The 19928-nt window shown below is 39.6% G+C and overlaps 1 protein-coding gene across 4 annotated transcripts in view; it reads right to left on the bottom strand.

Moving 5' to 3' along the window:
- Positions 1 to 555: 555 nt before the first annotated feature.
- atf2 (activating transcription factor 2) overlaps positions 556 to 19928 on the bottom strand; it is a 146961-nt gene continuing 127588 nt past the window's right edge. For all 4 annotated transcript variants that reach the window (XM_060827936.1, XM_060827933.1, XM_060827934.1 and 1 more), the window contains one exon: positions 556 to 2455. In XM_060827936.1, coding sequence (XP_060683919.1) covers positions 2220 to 2455 — 236 coding nt within the window. In that variant the 3' untranslated portion in view covers positions 556 to 2219. The remainder of the gene's footprint in view (positions 2456 to 19928) is intronic.

Here is a 19928-nt window from a genome sequence, read left to right on the forward strand (position 1 = left end):
ATAATTATAACGATGAAAAATGAAATCTATTGAAGCCAATGAAAATAATATAGTTTCAATAGGATTAAACGTTCGAATCATTTAAATTTATACTTGATTTACATTATTATGCTTATGTTACTAATTTAGTATTTCAAATGATTTAAATTGCAAAGTGTTACTTTTCAACCAACAATCTCTTATGGCTGATTTAAATTAAATTTATTATCATGATTATGGGTAGCCTACGTAATAAAAGGGAAAAATGAATTAATTCAGAAGTTCTCAAAATGGGACTTTTTTATTTTGGAATCAAATTCAAGCTAAGCTTTGAGAAAGCCAAGAAGCGAATCAATGTCACTTTAAGTGCTGCATCATTAACTTGTCTTGTTGGACTACAATAAAACTTGAATTTCAGAGCATGGAAAGGTAAATTCTGCTATACAAGTAGATTTTGGCAGATGGCAGCACTAGTATTAAGAGAAAGTACACACAATAACTCCACTTAAAATACAACTCACATTTTGAAATAAAAATGTTGTCCTTTTCCGCACTTAAAAACTGTTTATTGACATGTTCTTCTTAGATAAATTATTTATTCTCTCAGAGAACTTACTCATGCAAATTGCACAAAGAGGAAGATTACACCTCAAGCTACCTCTGTAGAAATGGAAGCTTGCAATCAAGATAAAGATACATTTTTTTTGTCTACAGATACAGTCTGTAAAACAAGGATTATGAAATTGATTCTGTTGAGTAGTGTAACTGATATCCATCACGAGATAATAATCTACTACTATATGTTGAGAAGTTTCTCCAAAAGTCACAAGAAGCTTCTGTCAAACATCCTGTATCAGTTCCTACATTCTAATTTGACAAATTACACAATTATAAACTAGAAGACCTGGAAACTGTACTGGAGAAATTATATTCCATGTCCTGTTAATTTTGCTAAAAACAACTTTGTGGCAGCTCAATGTGTGTGTGTATCTATAGTCTTATTTACATGTGAAGACATCTTTGAACTACTGATATTCTGTTGTCCAAATATATCTATCTTCCAATTTTTTTATACTGATGTTGTCAATGTCAATGCATAATATTCTAGTAGTTGTTTTCTGCTTCTCCAATTTCAAATTATCTCTGAGTTTGACCAAGTGTTGATGGCACATTTAGTAAAATGAATCATTTCACAGAAGTTTTGAGGAGAAGAAAGATAATATACAATCAAACGGCACATGGAATGTTAATCATCAATATTCATTATCTGTATACACAATCATTTAAATAAGATTTCACCAAAGGTCAGTGTGATATTTAAAGGCAACATTCACAGAACTGTTGGTCTAAACAATAGACCACTGGTATATGCATCATTCATTATGATACCCAACAAAGTTGCTGAGCTTTTCAGACTGAAGATTTAAAAAAAACTAAACAGATTGACTACATCTTATTAAAAATGACAAAACAAAAGTCTAATTAAACAAAATTACTAACAATCAAACATTCTTTCAATCTTTCATTCCCTTCACAATGTGCAAATTAGAAAAGGCAAAGAAATAAATGCTTCCTATATCTGAAAACAGAGGCCCCCTCACGGCCAGTTCAGGGTCCAAGGATTTATTAATTTGTCGTTTAGATGGAGAATAAGTTTTATTGAATTATTTAACATTTTTGTTATTATTTTTAAATTAAAAACATTTGTTTGAAAAGAAGCACTGGAAACGTTACTTTTCCAATGTTACGTTCGCGTGTCATGGATTAGAGGCTTGGTTTATCTTGGACCTCTGGAGAGCAGTTCATGACCAGATGAACAGGATTACAGGTCAAGATAGTCCACGTTGAGCTTTCCTATCAATAAAGTTTGATCTTTTCTTCACAGTCTCAGGAGAGTGGCCTTAAAATGTAATTACACTGTTCACAAAAAAATTTTGTCCCCTACTGCACAGCCATAAAGACAGACAGAAAAAGATACTTAAATGTTACTTGAGTGTAGAAAATAGAAAATGCATTGTGGATCAAAGAACAATGACTAAAATATCTGTTTTCAAGGCTGAAGTTAAGTGTTCACTTTGTTTACACTGCTGTAGCCACATCTGAAATACAACTAATAAAAGCACTAAACTTGGAGTATAGAAGTTGTTTTTGGAGATCTGTTCTCCCCGTGCTCAAATTTCCATTTTACAGTCACCGTTGAGACAATATCTGTTGATTTATGTAATGCAGGTATTATCCAATCAACTCGCTGAAGGTTGAGACTGAGACGAAGGAGCGATGGTAACATGAGACTGGACAGGTAGGTTTATCTCCGAACTCTGGTCTGCCATCTGGGTGAGAACCGAGGTAGCAACAGCCTCTGCCATTGCTGTTGAACTTATACCATTTGAGGTGCTGATGGAACTGTGTTGGATGACTTGGGTTTGGGGGCTGCTGGGTAGAGGGCTGTCTATAGAATTCTCATCCTTTTCTACATCTGATGAAAAACAAAACAGAGACTTAGTTGTGTAGAAATGTAAGAAAGAAAAAATCAACAGTAGTTTACACTGTCCTATACTTTTGCAGCATTTGTTTACAATCCCTGGTTACAATTGAGTTTTCTAATTTAAAAACCTATGATTTTGCACTTTTACTTTGTTTTAAGTTATTGTAACTATGTAGAAATGGCTTATTTGTGGCATTAAGTACAACCATGGCAACTTTTACTTTATGCTGGAGAAATAATCTAATTAACATTTTTATTGTACCCAAAACATAAATATAAAAATAGACACACAATCAAAGTATTTTAGCATTTATTTAGGACTAACTGTGATTTTCCATTTCCTGAACCGGCAAGAACAGCAGCAAGCATGGTCAAAGTAGTAAAGAATTGTTGTAGTACAGAAGGAGGCCTGCAGCAACTCTTCAAACGAGCATCATTACCTCGTGTCAATCTTCTGTTTTCTCCCCATACCCATGCACACAATTTCTATCCAAATAATCATTCAATGTTCTCGAATGCCTCAATTGAGCCTACCCCCAACTACATTTCCAGGCACAGCACTCGCTGTTGAAAATTTTTTTTCTCACATACAGTTTTTTGTGCACTATTTTAAACCTGTGACTCTCATTCTGGTTCAATTTTTCTTTCAGAAATATATTGATTCTTCTGTATTTGCTTTCTATCAATTACACAACTCTCAATGTATAAAACAGCTCCTCCTGAAAAGTTGAAGTAAGTTACCTTTTTTCACCCCAACAGTGGCAAAATATAATACTGGCACCAGTTTTATATGAGTCTACTGCATCAATGTGACTGAACTGATTTAGCAATACTAGTCATCTGCCTTCAATCCAAAATGAATCTGCAAGTCAACATTCGTCAGTGCCCAGAATTCGGAAATACACTGGGCATAATACACTGATTGGCACCTTGTGATCTCCGAGATCAAGACACTCTCTATCACAACCTCATCTTTCTAAATGAATGAGGTACAGTTTCAAATACAGCAGGTCAATGCAGTACAATATCCTCACTCACAATGTGAACCCTGCTAGGACATGAAGTAGACAGAGCTGGTGTTGAGCAGATAAGATTGGAGAAGGTTCTCCTCGCAACTGCCTAAACAGCAACATGGACACTATCGGGCTATCTTACATGAGGGAAGAATAAATCATTTTGAACTCTGTCAGTATGTTACTCCATTCCTTGAGCGACCTACATACTACCCTCTCTAGAAATACCATTCAGCTTCAGATTGGTGCTTACACTAAGGATTGCTTTTAATAATACTTTTGCAATCTCTTACACTTCTCACCAATTTGCTACATTTTAGGAAAGAATGACCAAATGCAATGCAACAGCGTTTCCACCATTGTTCCTAATCTGAAGAAACAGGCACAAAAGACAGAAGGAACATCTACTCCAGGCCAACATAAACAGCCACCATTGGCAGCTACACGCACCCAGAGGGAGCAGCAGCAGGTAAGAAAGGAGATCACTCTGGCACAGAACCATATCTGCAGATTTCAATGCAACTTTCTGCAAATAACTGACATCCAGTGTAGAAGATAACCAAGGATGTCCCCAGGCCATTATGTTACACCTATGACAGCTGCTGGATGAGGTACTGTGTTCATAAGGATTCAGTGGCAATTCCACTGCAGTAGCTCTCAAGGACACCGCTGTTCTAAAATTTTGTTTAGGGAGCAGGTTGTTTCGGGGAGTAACTGGAGACCTCCGTGGCATTTTGCAATCTTCTAATTGTAATTGCATCCAGGAGATCATCAATGCAATGGGCACCATAGCCCACTTTTCTTCTCCCCAAGGTGAGGCCAGTCAAGATACAAAGATTGAGGACTGCCCATCTGTTGCGAGCTTTTTGCAGTAGCAGGTTGCAATTGATTGTGCCAATAAAGCTTTGACGTATCCTCTCTCTAACCAGCAGTGTTTGTTTTTTCCCATAAATTTCAACCCACTTGTGATCATAAGAGCATATTTTCCAGGTGTACATAGAGAGCTGCCACAGCTAATATATAGTGGAGCACTCATGTATCAGTCTCTTTGCAAGGCCCTAAATAGATACAAGCTGTTGGTGAGTGGGAACGGTACCCCCGCCAAACCTAGCTCACAAAAGCTCTAAGAAATCCTCAGGCTGCTGCACAGCCAAGTTGGCCATGCTTCCAACAGGGCCATTGTGGAACAGACCACATATTTCCTGAAGATGAGGTCCCTATTCCTAGATGGCTTGGAGTTTCCTCGCAGTACAGCCCAAACAGGGTATCCTGCTTTATTGTAGAGGGCACAACACACTACTATCTGAATTGACAAAGGAATGGGATGGGATGGATGTACAGGAGATGCAGGGGAAAGAGGAATCCTCTGAAGAGGAAGGTGAAAATATGATCCTGAGAATTAGAAATTCAAGAAGTAGCAACAAAGGGTGGAAAACTGGGCAATGTTCTGATGAGTCCAGGCAGAATTTTCTAGCCACCCACTTACACAGCATGTCTGAGCTAGGTGGACACTTCATATTTGTAAAGTCTAATTTCATTTGGGCAGTTGACTGACAGCCCTCTGCTTGGTGTACATTAGTCCATATTGGTAATGTGTTCACTTGTTTTATTATACATTAACATATACAATAAAAAGTTCAGTTCTTCTTTCACATGTAAAACTGATGTCCTAACCTCTTTGTAAGCTAAAATGCCTGTACAAATCTTGTTCTACCCCGGTATTAGTGATAAAACAGTTGTAATAAAGTGAGCACTCACATTTCATCACACTCCTGGATCTATGTACTAAAATGGCTCTTGTGCCAAAGTCACAAGGAGTCACATCAGGGACTGCATTCCCTCATGAGGCCTACTAAGGTATTACTCATTCTAAGAATGCTCCTTCTGAATGTTTCTCCACTACTTTCAATGCTTCAGAGTGCTGAGCCTTCACTGTTATCTTGTTATGTCTGAGTATCTTCTGTGACAGTACCTAAATACCAATGGCCTGTTATTTCAGCATTTTTTTCCTCCACTGCATTGTGTGAATTTGCCACTGCCATCTCATATCCTGAAATTTTTACAGCATTCTCTTGAGGAGGATACAAGACAAATCTTCTCCTCTTGAAATCTGTAGAAGAATCACAGATTCTGCTGTCTCTCCCCAACAAGATTTTGGTCTGGAGGTTTGAACTGCTAGAGGCATTGGGGTCATGGGTAAAAGGAGGTGCAGTGGAAGGGTACCTTTGGAGTGTCCTGAAACAGTAGTGTTGGGGGTCTATCACCCCCTCTATGTGGGTGCCTGCTGAGCATCCATAGATAAAGCAATATGGTGCAGGTCTCAGTGTATTTCTGTTAGCCATTGGGCATACTGCTGACTTGCTGTGCTTTTCCCCTTCTCCTCTGATGCTACTTGACTTGCTGTGCTTTTTCCAGCGCCACTTTATATCCACCATGAAAAAGTTAGACCAATTGTTGATCCTGTGAATGTGAGGTAGCAGAGAGAACATGAGCCACCTGCCTTTGTGGGCTGCAGAAATCACTGACAATTTTTCTGCCTTCATTTTTTTGTGGGATCTAACAGAACTGACTTGTGTAGTTATCTGTGCTCAGCCTGGATGGGTTTGATGTGATAGCTTTTTGATTTTACTTAATGGAAAGAGGATATCCACCCTATGACCAAATTCAGCAAAGTCTGTAAGGCATGTTTGTTGAAGCTGGGGGCCAATCATCTGGCTCTCTTTTATTTTTATAGCAATCTCACAGTCTCAGGGACAGTTCTTGACTTGCAATGTCTGAAATTCTGTCCTTTTGACCTTCACGTATTATGATGTGGAGGTGCTGGTAATGGACTGGGGTGGATAAAGTCAAAAATAACAACACTGGGTTACAGTTCAACAAATTTATTTTTTGGAGCTTTGGGAGCCCCTGCTCATTCCTCAGGCAGCTCGGTGTCATGTGACTTTTGACTTTACATATTGTGCCAGACCCTTCAAACCCAGAAGATCTTGCTAACAATAAGAATTTATGGTTGGCTCACCATGCAATTTGCTGAGTTAGCTGTCCCAAAGATCTCACTTGCGTAGATATAAGAAGCATGGATCATGGCAGATATTGCACCATCTAACATGTTTGCCACCATACTTCAACTTCAGAAGTCAGATAACGCTAGGCTATAGTTCAACAGGTTTATTTGAAATCACAAACTTCAGGAGCGCTGCTCCTTAATCAGGTGAACAGATTCCAGCATCTGCAGTAATTTGCTCCAACATCTATTGGACAATAACCTGGTGTCGACGTAGGACTTCTGATTTTGTCCATCCCAGTTCAACATCGGCACCTCCACATCATACTTAAATTTCACATTTAAAAGTTCTGTCCTAACATTTCTTAGTTTTGACTACTGCTGTGTTAGTGTAATATAATTTCTATGACCTAAGTTGACAACTCATGATCAATATTATCCTTCCAAATTGATTGTGAAAAGTGAAATAGTACAGTAAATCTGACAGTACATATCATCTTTTGTCCTCCTATGTTAAGCATGGGAAAATGTCCTTTGAATTGGACGACAAAGTAGATTTCCTGTGCTTAATATGATACAACAACACAGCACACTATGCTACTATATCAGAAGAGATTTCAGAAAAGTTGCCTCAATAGTATTGTAACTGCTGAAAATGTGTTGCTGGAAAAGCGCAGCAGGTCAGGCAGCATCCAAGGAGCAGGAGAGTCAACGTTTCGGGCATGAGCCCTTCTTCACAGATTCCTGAAGAAGAGCTCATGCCCGAAACGTCGACTCTCCTGCTACTTGGATGCTGCCTGACCTGCTGCGCTTTTCCAGCAACACATTTTCAGCTCTGATCTCCAGCATCTGCAGTCCTCACTTTCTCCTCAATAGTATTGTAACCTGAGCAGTAAAGCGCACTTACTAAATAGAATAGTTGCTTGTCACTTGAAGCTACCTGATTAAATTAGGAAACATTTAGTCTGTTCCATTTGTTCCCTAGTGGACTAGATACACGTGTGGCATTCCACTAGGTCATTAACAGTAAATCGTAAATAAGTCAGAAACTAGGACTATCCACCTTCTCAACAGGATGTTAGTGCATGATAGTGGGAAAAGATTATTTGATTTTTTAAGTTGAAGGAAGCTTACATTGATAAGAAAATGATCTTTAAACTGAGTATCATCAGTATATGTACAAAATACTGAAAACCTTTTATTTATAGCCTAGATTTCTTCATCTGAGGCTCACCTGCCAACTACTTGCAGCGATGGATGATTACTATACCTAATTCTAATGATGCACACACAGGAGAATAAGCACTGTTTAGAGTCTAAATGCCACCAGCTGTTCTACAGTTGTAGAGAATTAATTGGATCCAGATTTAAAACTAAAAACCTATATCATATCTGACTCATAATTCAACTAATGACATGCTTCTCTTGTATGCTAAATTAATATTTTCATGAAAACCAAAAGTGCTTAATGTAAGCCAAAAAGCAGATTAATAAAAATGTCTTTTGGATAATGATTTGCAATACATCAAGTATTCAAATAAAAATCTTAAAGTTTTGAATTTACTATGGTTAAAAATAATGTAAGGCACCCTAATGTATTTTGTTTTATAATTTAGAACACAATATTATTCACACTGTAGGTGATTACAGTATAATGCATAGCCATAAACATATAATGAACCCATAACTCAGATAAATCCAGTCTCTGTACATATACTTTATGGTTTTAAATTGTCATCATTGCTGTTCAGCAAATATCTTAAAATTAAAGCATTCTTTAAAAATGTATGTATATATACATATATATTTCTAACATTTCAGTCTTTGGTGTTTAAATCTGAACATTATTCTGCCCATCAGAAAGACAGAGTTTAGATTTAAGGAAAAATATGTGCACAGTATGCATGCCAGTACAAGGCACTATCCGCATCAATAAGAAAACACATGCAGAGCTGTCAGATTGTAGCTATGACTGACTAATCTCCATAGCAATCACTGTCAATAGCAAAGGTCTGCAGTTTTCTTGTATAATGTACCTTCAGGCTACAGTGTAAATCCACAAAGCACTCAACTGATTGCAGATCAAAGGATTCGGAGTTAAGCTCCAGACCTAATAAAATTTATGCATAAAATTTAGATTGATTGACTATTTTCTCATTTCGGTTCTTTTTGAATTAACCATCATTGGAATAAAAGCATTTTTTGTTTACCCAGCTTTAGCTTTGAATTTTTCATGACATGTATGTTCACCATTAATATTGATTACATCAAACAAAATCAGATTAATTTTACAGACAACAAATACTACATTTCTACACTTATCTTTCAGGCTGCAAAAGGAAATTCAAATCCTGTTGTAGAATATTATTTTTAAAAGGTCACGGGGCATGGACGGACTCAAGATGACTAACTTGGCAACTGCCATTTAGATTTCATTGTTATATTAATTTGGGGGATATGGGCAATGTTATAAAAGCCTGCACTGTTGCACATACCTAACTGCCCATGATAAATTGATTAGAGTCATAGAGATGTACAGCACGGAAACAGACCCTTCGGTCCAACCCATCCAATCCGACCAGATATCCCAATCCAATTTAGTCCCATCTGCCAGCACCCGCCCCATATCCTCCAAACCCTTTCTATTCATATATCCATCCAAATGCCTTTTAAATGTTGCAATTGTACCAGCCTCCACCACTTCCTCTGGCAGCTCATTCCATACAGGTACCACCCTCTGTGAAGAAGTTGCCCCTTAGGTCTCTTTTATATCTTTCCCCTCTCACCCTAAACCTATGCCCTCTAGTTCTGGATTTCTCAACCCCAGGGAAAAGACTTTGTCTATTTACCCTATCCATGCCCCTCATAATTTTGTAAACCTCTATAAGGTCACTCCTCAGCCTCTGATGCTCCAGAGAAAACAGCCCCAAACTGTTCATCCTCTCCCTATAGATCAAATCCTCCAACCCTGGCAACATCCTTGTAAATCTTTTCTGAACCCTTTAAAGTTTCACAACATCTTTCCGATAGGAAGGAGACCAGAATTACACACAATATTCCAACAGTGATCTAACCAATGTCCTGTACAGCCGCAACATGACCTCCCATCTCCTGTACTCAATAGATTGAGCCTTCTTTTGGACTGCTGCAATTCATATGGTAGAAGTACTGAGTGCTGTAAGTAGCAAGTTCAGCATTTTGACTAAAAACCCATGGAGGATCGATGATATACATTCAAGTTGGGATGCACAATTTGGTGAAAAGGTTGAGGATGATCGTGTTCCCATGCACATGTTGCTCTTGCTCTTCTAGAATGTGGAGGTCAACGATTGAGGTGGAGCCTTGGCAAATTGCAACCTGTCAATAGATTACTTAGCAGCTAAGGTATGGTGATAGCGAGTGAAGTCAATGCTTAATGTAGTGGTTGGGCTACTTAGCCTTTTGAGTGCTACTGCAGCTGCATTCATCTAAATAAGTGGAGAATATCCCTTTATATTTATGACAAATAAGGTGAAGCTTTGAGAAGTCCAGAGATGAACCATTCAACAATAACTTGCATTTATTATTTTTATTCACTCATGAATTTTGGGCACTGCCAACCAGCCAGCATTTATTGATTGTCCCTAATTGCCCTTGAGAAGGTGATGGTGAGCAGGCATTTTGAACTGTTGAGTCCATATTCTATAAGCAGACTCAAATGTTATTGGGGAAAGAATTCCAGGATTTTGTTTCAACCACACTACAGGAGCATTAGTATAATTCCAAATCAGGATGGTAAGTAGCTTGGAGAGGAACTTGCAAGTGATGATATTCCTATGTATCTTTTACCCCTATCCTTCAAGATGGAGGTGGTTGTGGTTTTGGAAGTTGCTTTCCAAGGCGCTTTAGTGAATCTCTGCAGTGCATTTTGTGGGTAGTTCACATTGCTGTTACTGTGCCTGTGTTGGGGGAAATAGACATTTACAGATGTGGTACCAATCAAGTTGACTGCTTTGTCCTGGGTAGTGTCAAGTTTCTTGAGTGTTGTGTAGCTGCACTCATCCAGGCAAGTGAGGAGTATTCCAATGCACTCTTGACTTGTGCGTTGTAGATAGTGGACAGGCTTTGGGATGTCAGAAGGTGAGTTACTTGCTACAGGATTTCTAGCCCCTGACCTGCTTTTGTAGCTACTGTACTTATATGGCTAGTCCAGTTCAGTTTCTGGTCAATTATGTATATTATGCCTGCAGCATCATAAAATGTCCTGAAGCACATTGCAGGAGTTTTGTTTTGAAGTTATTTGCCTGAAGACTGTCCCACTCAAATAGCAAGGTTACAAAGTCCCAAATTCACTCTGTGCTGTTGGCAATATTGGAGTCTGGCTGGCTGTTCAGCTGAGCAAACTGTCCCACCAAAGAGTCAGAATTGTGGAAACACACATCTTTATGTGCATAATGTATCCTGGAGTTATGGATAGGGATGTTAGAGATTCCAACATTCTTTTCACCACACAGTTGATCACCCTGCCGTTGGCACATGATGGAAGGATTTACAAGTCTTTACACAACCTGTGTGGCCATGTTATGAAGACGCAGTATTGTCAAACAATATTTGACAATGAGCCACATTAAGTGATATGAAGATAGATGACCAAATGCTTAGTCAAAGAAGTTGATTTTAAGAAACATCTTAAAGGGAGAAGGAGCATTAAATAGGATAGAGTTAGAGAAGGAATTCCAGAGTTGAGGAAATTCCTGATGAAGGGCTTTTGCCCGAAACATCGATTTTCCTGCTCCTCGGATCCTGCTTGACCAGCTGTGCTTTTCCAGCACCACTCTAATCTAAACTCTGGCTTACAACATCTGCATTCCTCACTTTTGCCTAGTTGACTTTAACCTTACTGCGAATCCTCTTGCAAGGATGCCTACCTTAAAAAAAATTCTCCTCCTCTTTCCACAAGAACCTGTGAGGCTCTCTCTCTCTCTCACTGCAATCCCCACGTCACCTCCTCTGCCCTGAAGCTCTTCAACCATGTACTGAAACAGGCTCGCTACCACAGCCACATTTGCTTCCTCAGTGCCTGCCTCCGTAACCAACTGATCCCACATGGACTCCGGACTACATTTAAACCAGCAGAGTTTGGAACCAAACAGGACAACCAGTACAGACTACAAATTCAAAAGAGTTCTCCTTCTGGATCCTCCGTTCCACACTCACAGCAATGCGCCAGCACTTAGCCTCACTACAATCAGCCCTGCCTCAGCTGAGGGCCATACAATCTCAGAGCTGCAAAGGACCCCTTCTGTACTATATTCTAAGAAGAATTCATACTCTCAACAAACAGTATTTCAACACCATCTCAAACATCAAAGACCCCTGAAGGGCTTTTGCCCGAAACGTCAATTTTCCTGCTCCTCTGAGGCTGCCTGACCTGCTGTGCTTTTCAGCACCACCTTAATCTAAACCCCAGAAATTAGCTCAGAGTCAAATAGAACAATGCTATAAACAGTTCAGTCTCAGAAAGTCACCATGGACAGGATGGATTCAGCAACCAGGATATGAAAACTACGCTCTTAAGTTTTGTTGCTCACTTGGAAGCCCTGCCACGGTGGCTAAAATCAAGAATTGGCCCTGTTTCTGTGTGAGATGGGACCAGGGATAGCAGGCTGCCTGAGGTGGACAATTAGGAGGCCATAATTAGAATTGTTGCCTAATTATTAAGGGTGGCCAGCTCTCTAGTTGCTGGCCCAGTGAAAAGGCTGACAGCTCATTAGCTTAACCATTACAATGGCTAATGCTAAGGCTGTAGTTCCAAAGAACAGGCTCCACAAAGATGACATGGAGAAAGTGAGGACTGCAGATCAGAGTCGAAGAGTGTGGTACTGGAAAAGCACGGCCAATCAGGCAGCATCCGAGGAGCTGACCATAAGCCCTTCATCTGGAATGAGGCTTGTGGCCCAAGGGGGCTGAGGGATAAATGGGAGGGGAGTTGGGGAAGGTGGCTGGGAATGTGATAGGTACATGAAGGTGGGGGTGAAGGTGATAGGTCACAGAAGAGGGTGGAACAGATAGGTGGGAAAGAAGATGGATAGGTAGGACATTTCAAGAGGCTATGCTGAGTTGCAAAGTTGGATCTGGGATAAGGTGGGAAGAGGGGAAATGAGAGGAAACTGGTGAAATCCACATCGGTCCTATGTGGTTAGAGGGACCCTCCAATGTGCACTCCAATGATCCGGCCAGCCCTACCAACTCTCAGCCCATCACCATTGTGCAGGGATTAAGACAGATGAAAGCAAGTGAGATGAAGCTTAATTTTGTCAACATACATATGGTAATTGATTAATTATTGATAATAGCGTCAGGAACAGCATGCATATGAGAAATAAGAAGGAGCCAAGAAAGGTGTTTGGGGAAATTGGAGGAGTTGGGTACAGGACTGAGAAGAGAGGCCTTTGCACATAATACTCTAGTTAGGATTTCACAGATAAGAATGGAACTGGATGTCTGCATATCCACATATATAAATGATAGTGGAGAGTAATAGTATGGCCAATTACGTCAAATGTTGTAGACAGATTGAAAAGGAAGAGAAGAGATAATTTACTTTTGCTACAGTCACATAGAATGTCATTTGTGATTTTGACAACAGCAGTTTCAGTACTATGTAGGGGCAGAAACTTGATAGGTGGCTGTAAAAGATGGAGTGTACGTAAAGATGACAGAGATTTAGGAGGTAGCATCATGTTGGGATGTTGGAGACAGAGCATTTGTGTGATGCAAATTTTACTTGCCATTTACCAGCACAAGCTGTTGTGTGGAGTTTGCTGCATGTTTCAGTACTTGAGGAATTGCAAATGAAACGGAACATTTTGTACAAACATTGCTAAACATTCTCACTTCTGACTTTATGAATGGAGGGACAGCAATTGATCAAGCAGTAAGAGGTGGTTGAATCTAGCCTGAAGATTCTACTTGTAATATTTTGCAGCCAAGATGTCTTTCTTTGTGTTTGGTATTACTAAGCACTGGAGAAATACCCCAGATCTCCACTGACATCAGTTTTCCTGGGGCTGTTTGGTGCACAGACACATTTATCTCACAAATGTCATTGCAGAAGACACATAAAACATCCTTGGAATAGGTGAAAATCAACAGAGAAAAGGAAAGGCGGCACTTAAAACAATAATGCACACAGGGCGATATTATAGGGGAAACGATTTAGACTAAATTATGATGGGAACCAAGCAGGAGAACCAAGTACAGATTTTAAAGAGCTGAGTTAAGAGTCATATTCTCTGGGTTGCATTCTCTGTAATGGATGGTGTTGGGAAATAGTTGAAACTTTGTTTCGAGATTGTGTTCAAATATTTCAAATTATCTTCTCTCCATGATATTTTAAAAATGAACTTCTGTTCTGTTGCTCAAGAATATGCGTAGACTGTGTCAATATGTTTCAGTGAATAACCAACATGCTAACCAACTAAAAAAATTAAATATACGATCTATCAAGCAATATATCATTTTGAGATCTGACTTGTCCAGTAATAACCATCAGCTGACATCACAATGTGGGGGGTTTTTAGATGGGATTTGAATTCATTGAATTTAAGAGTGATCTAAGTTTTATTTAACAGGTATGTGGAAGGTTAAATGCCTTTGTATGCTGTTAGAAATTTTCTGGGAGTAGAAAACATAACAGTGGAACATTTGCAATCTTTGCCTAAGATTAAACTGAGAGATTTGGCAGATGAAATGCTTAAAGTGATCATCCAACAATTAGAATTAGAGAGAGGAAATCCTGAACTTGAGATGTCATAGCAGAATTAGAAAACATTCAGTTAAAAGTGATATGGGAATCCTCAGGGAATTTGGAGGATTGGAAAATGCTGCCGATACAAAAAGTACTGGTCTTAAGGAGCAAACAATTGGACTTCAAGGTAATAAAGGAAAAAAACTGAAATCTAGAAGTGAAGAAAATAGTACACTTTCATTGAAATAAGACTGGATACACCAAAGCCAACTGCAAGAAATTAAATGGAAGACTGATTGCAATAGTTGGAATGGCTAAGAAATCATCGGAAAAGGAAATAGTTATTAAACTGTAGCTGTTGTACAAAGCAAGCATGTTTCCTTAGAACTTAGCAAGAGGGAAAGATGGTTTAGGACAGTCAAGAAAATAATTATTGAAGTATTTACTGATAGAGAATCCAACCTCTAGAGGAGCTGAATATTGTATTTCAAAAGGAGAGGTATTTCCTTACTCCTCAAATCAAGGTGGTGAACCAATTAAGATAATGAAAGACATTGAAGTTAGCTAATAATACAATTTGCCTTCTAGAATGGTCAATGAAGGAGAAAATATTAATTGGAGGTATAAAACATACAAAAATACAGCACAGTACAGACCCTTCAACCCACAATATTGTGCTGAGCATTTATTTTAATAATGTAAGAACAACCTAACCTACACACCCCTCAATTTACTGCTGTCTATGTGCTTGTCCAGCAGTCATTAAAATATCTCAAATGTCTCCAATTCTACTATCACAACTGGCAGTGCATTCTACGCACCTATCACTCTGTGTAAAAAGCCTACCTCTGACATCTCCCCTGTACCTTCCTCCAAACACCTTAAAATTATGAGCCCTTGTGACAGTCATTTCTGCCCTGCAGAAAAGTCTCTGGCTATCTATGTCTCTCATTACATTGTACACCTCTATCCAGTCACCTCTCTTCCTACTTCTCTCCAGTGTGAAAAGCCCTAGCTCACTCAACGTCTCTTCATAAGACAAGCCCTCTAATCCAGGTAGCATCGTGGTAAATCTCCTTTGCATCCTCTCTAAAGCATCTACATCCTTTCTATAATGGGGTGACCAGAACTTGGCATAATATTGCAAGTCTGATCTAACGAGGGTTTTATAGAGCTGCAGCAAAACCCAGTGGCTCTTAAACTCAATCCCCCTGTTAATGAAAGCCACAACACCATACGCCTTCTGAACAACCCTATCAACTTGGGTGGCAACTGGGAGTGATCTATGTACGTGGACCCCAAGATCCCGCTGTTCCTCCATACAGCCAAGAATTCTGTCTTTCACCCTATATTCCGCATTCAAATTAAATCTTCCAAAATTAATCATGTCGAGTTTATTCAGGTTGTACATATATATGTGTATACATGAAAGGTACAAACTGGTTCCCTTATATACTGTAACTTAATCAATTAAGAAATTGTAGTTGGAGATGGGCAACAAATCCCAATAGAAAGAACTGACTACATCTTGGGGAATGACCTGTCTAGTTGAGAAAAATGGCATTACTGAGGGTTGTAGAACAGCCAACAGAAATAAAAGCTTACCTTTAGATTAGATTAGGTTCCTACAGTATGGAAACAGGCCCTTCAGTCCAACAAGTCCACACCAACCCACCCACACCAATCCCCTACTCTGTATTATTACTCTGCATTTACCCTGACTAATGCATCTCACACTGTGGGCAATTAACATGGCCAATTCACCTAACCTGCTCACCTTTGGACTGAGAGAGGAAACCCATGCAGACACAGGGAGAATATACAAACGCCACACAGACAGTTATCCGAGGCAGGGATTGAACCCGGGTCCCTGGCTCTGTGAGGCAACAGTGCTAACCACTGAGCCACCATGCCGCTGCCTTACTGCCAGTCTGAGTTCTTTCCTCACTGTGTTGTGACTAAATCTCACATGTATAGAATTGGTCAGGAAGAAGAGAAGTCTATGAAAACAAGAGATGATGTGGAAATTCAGTAATCAGACACAATCTTTTGAAATTTTAAATAAGAATGAATGGGGGGAAAAGGGGAGTAAGGCTGGCCTGTTTAGCCCATCTTCTCTAGTAGAAATGCAATAAATAGGTTCTAAATTCAGACAGCTGTACCAAACAACACTCTCAAACTGAATAAGAACTAACAGCTAAGTCATATTTTTTGCAATTATTAATGAGGAAATTGAGACCACCTCAAATATCAATTGATTAGAGATAGAGAGTAGGCAATCAGGTGGAAGTTCCATCTGAGTATTGTAACAAAATTGTATGAGTGGCTCCTAAAATTCCAATGATGTGTTCTTAACTATTCAGGAAAAGACCCAATACTGTACTAAAACATGTTTACTGGCCAGAAATACAAGAAGATGTGATTAAATTCTGCTATATCATACAGGTCAGATAGTGTGAAAAGCACAATCAGGAATTAAACTTGTGCCTTTGTTTTGGTAGAACCTTAAAACCATGGACATAGAAGTAGAAGTAGGTCATTCAATGGGCTCATGGTTAATCTAATAATCTTCAATTTCACTTTCCTGCTTTGTCCCCCCCCCCTTTACCCTTGATTCTCTTCGTGATTATCAATCTGACTATCTCAGCTATGAATATTCTTAACGAACCAGCCCCTACAGCGCTCCATGGTAAGGAAATGTACAGATTCACTGCCCTGAGAAGAAATCCTTCTCATCTCTCTCTTAAATGGATGACCCCCATGACGAGGTTATACCTTCTGCTCAGAGGCTCCTAAAAGTAGGAAGTACCTCTCCATATCTACCATGTTAAATCCTCTAAGAACCATTTTGTTTCAATAACGCCATTCTTCTCTCATTATTTTAAACTGAAATAAATACAAGCTCAAACTACTCAACCTTTCCTAATAAAGATAGTCCCTCCATAACTGGAATCAACATAGTGAAACTTCTTTGAACTGCCTCCAATGCTAAAATATCCTTTCTTAGATCGGGGGACTAAAACTGTTCACAGTATTTTGACTAATGCCTTGTATAGATATAGCAAGACTTTGTTAATTTTGTATTCCATTCCACTATCCCTTCCATTTGAAATAAAAGGTTTCACTTGCCTTCCTTATTATCTGCTACACACACACACACACACACACACACACACACACACACACACGTGTTTTGTGATTCATGCACATCAACCCCCAAACCCCTCTGTGCTACAGCTTTTGGCAGTCCTTCATCATTGCAGCCAGGGATAACTATTGGGATGGTGAGGATCTAGAGCATGTTAAGATTAAAAAGGAGGAGGTATTAGATGTTTTAATAGCCATAAGGTGCATAAATCCCCATGGAAGGCAAAGGAGGAGATTGCTGGGGCAATGGCGAATATATTTAAAACTTCACTGGCAAGGGGTGAAGTGCTGGATGGCTGGAAGATAAATAATGTAGTTCCTTTATTCAAAAGGACAGCAGGGATAGGCCAGGTAATTACAGACCAGTTAGCCTGATGTCAGTGTTAAGGAAATTATTGGAAAGCATTCTAATGGACAAGATTAATCAATACTTGGAAAGGCAGGGATCGATCAAAGATAGTCAGCATGGATTTGTCGAGGGCAATCCTGTCTGACTAACTTAATTGAAGTTTTTTAAAAAGGTGACCAAACGTATTGATGAAGCTAGTGCAATTGGTGTGGTTACATGGACTTCAGAGAGACCTTTGACAAGGTCCACATGGAAAACTGGTCCAATAGGTAAGAACCCATGGGATCCAAGAATGGATCCAAAATTGGTTTACAAAGTCCATAAGACATAAGAGTATAAGTAAGGCCATTCGGCCCATCGAGTCCACTGTGCCATTTAATCATGGCTAATGGGCGTTTCAACTCCACTTACCCGCACTCTCCCTGTAGCCCTTAATTCCTTGCAAGATCAAGAATTTATCAATCTATGCCTTGAAGACATTTAACGTTCCAACCTCCGCTGCGCTCCATGACAATAAATTCCACAGCCCACCACACTCTGGCTGAAGAAATGTCTCATTTCTGTTCTAAATTGATCCCCTCTAAATCTAAGGCTGTGCCCACTAGTCCTAGTCTCCCCACCTAATGGAAACACATCCCAGCATCCACCCTTTCTAATCCATGCATGATGTTGTAAGTTTCTATTAGATCTCACCTCAACCTTCTAAACTCTAATGAATACAATCCCAGGATTGTCAGTCGTCCATCATACGTTAGGCCTAACATTCCAGGGATCATCCACATGAATCTCTGCTGGACACGTTCCAGTGCCTGTATGTCCTTTCTGAGGTGTGGGGCCCAAAATTGGACACAGTATCCTAAATGGGGTCTAACTAGAGCTTCATAAAATCTCAGTAGCACATCACTGCTTTTATATTCCAATCCTCTCGAGATAAATAACAACATTACATTTGCTTTCTTAACCATGGACATAACCTGTAAGTCAAGCTTTAGAGAGTCCTTGATTAGCACTCCCAGATCCCTTTGTGCTTTGGCTTTATGAATTTTCTCAGCGTTTAGAAAATAGTACATGCCTGTATTCTTTTTTTCCAAAGTGGAAGACCTCTCATTTGCTCACATTGGTCCAGGAAATGGCTGATGAAATTCATTCTCCTAACCTGTCTAAATCTTTCTGCAGCCTTCCCACCTCCTCAAAATTACCTGCCTGTCCGCGTAACTTGGTATCATCAGCAAACTGCCAGAATGCCCCCAGTCCCTTCATCCTGATCATTAATATATAAAATGAACAAGTGCTAGCCAAACACTGAATCCTGCGGGACACCATTTTTCATGAGCTGCCATTCCGAAAAAGAACCTTTTGTCCCAACTCTCTGCCTTCTGTCAGACAGCCAATCCTCAATCCATGCAAGTAGCTCACTTCGAACACCATGGGCCCTCAGCAGCCTCCCGGGAGGCATCTTATCAAAGGCCTTTTCTAAGTCCAGATAGATAACATCCACTGGGTTTTCCTGGTCTAAACTACTTGTTACCTCTTCAAAGAATTCTCACAGTTTTGTCAGGCACAACCTCCCCTTACTAAATCCATGCTGATGTGTTTTAATCTGACAAAGGGTGGTGGTGAAGAGTTGTATTTGTAATTGGAAACCTGTGACCAACAGTGTACCACAGAGATTGGTGCTGGGACGCTTGCTGTTTGTTGTGTACATAACAAATCAACACAAAAATAGGTGGGAAGACAAATGGGGATAACACAAAGTGCTTGCTTCGGGATATAGACAGTTTAAATGACATACCTGACTTGGATGTGAATGTAGAGGTTTAATTAGTTTAATTAATTAGCTTAAAAGTTTGCAGATGACACAAAACTTGGGGGTTTTGTTGATAACCTGCGCATCGTTTGGACAGTGGGATGAAATCAGAGCACATGGAAAAAACTCACACAGACATGTGGAAAATGTGCAAACTCCACACAGTTGCCTGAACGTAGAATCAAACCTGAGCCCTTGGCACTGTGTTAACCACTAAGCCATCGATAGATGAATGGTCTCAGGCTACAATCTGATATTGATCAGATAATAAATTGGGCAGAAGAATGGAGATGGAATTTAATCCTGATAATTGCAAAGTGAAGCATTTTTGGAGGTCTTATAAGGGAATCATATACACAGTGAATGGCAGGTCTTGCAGGGATATTGAGGAACAAAGGGACCTTGGTGTACATGT

Source organism: Hemiscyllium ocellatum, chromosome 7 (assembly GCF_020745735.1).
Source record: "Hemiscyllium ocellatum isolate sHemOce1 chromosome 7, sHemOce1.pat.X.cur, whole genome shotgun sequence".
NCBI classification, from domain to species: domain Eukaryota; kingdom Metazoa; phylum Chordata; class Chondrichthyes; order Orectolobiformes; family Hemiscylliidae; genus Hemiscyllium; species Hemiscyllium ocellatum.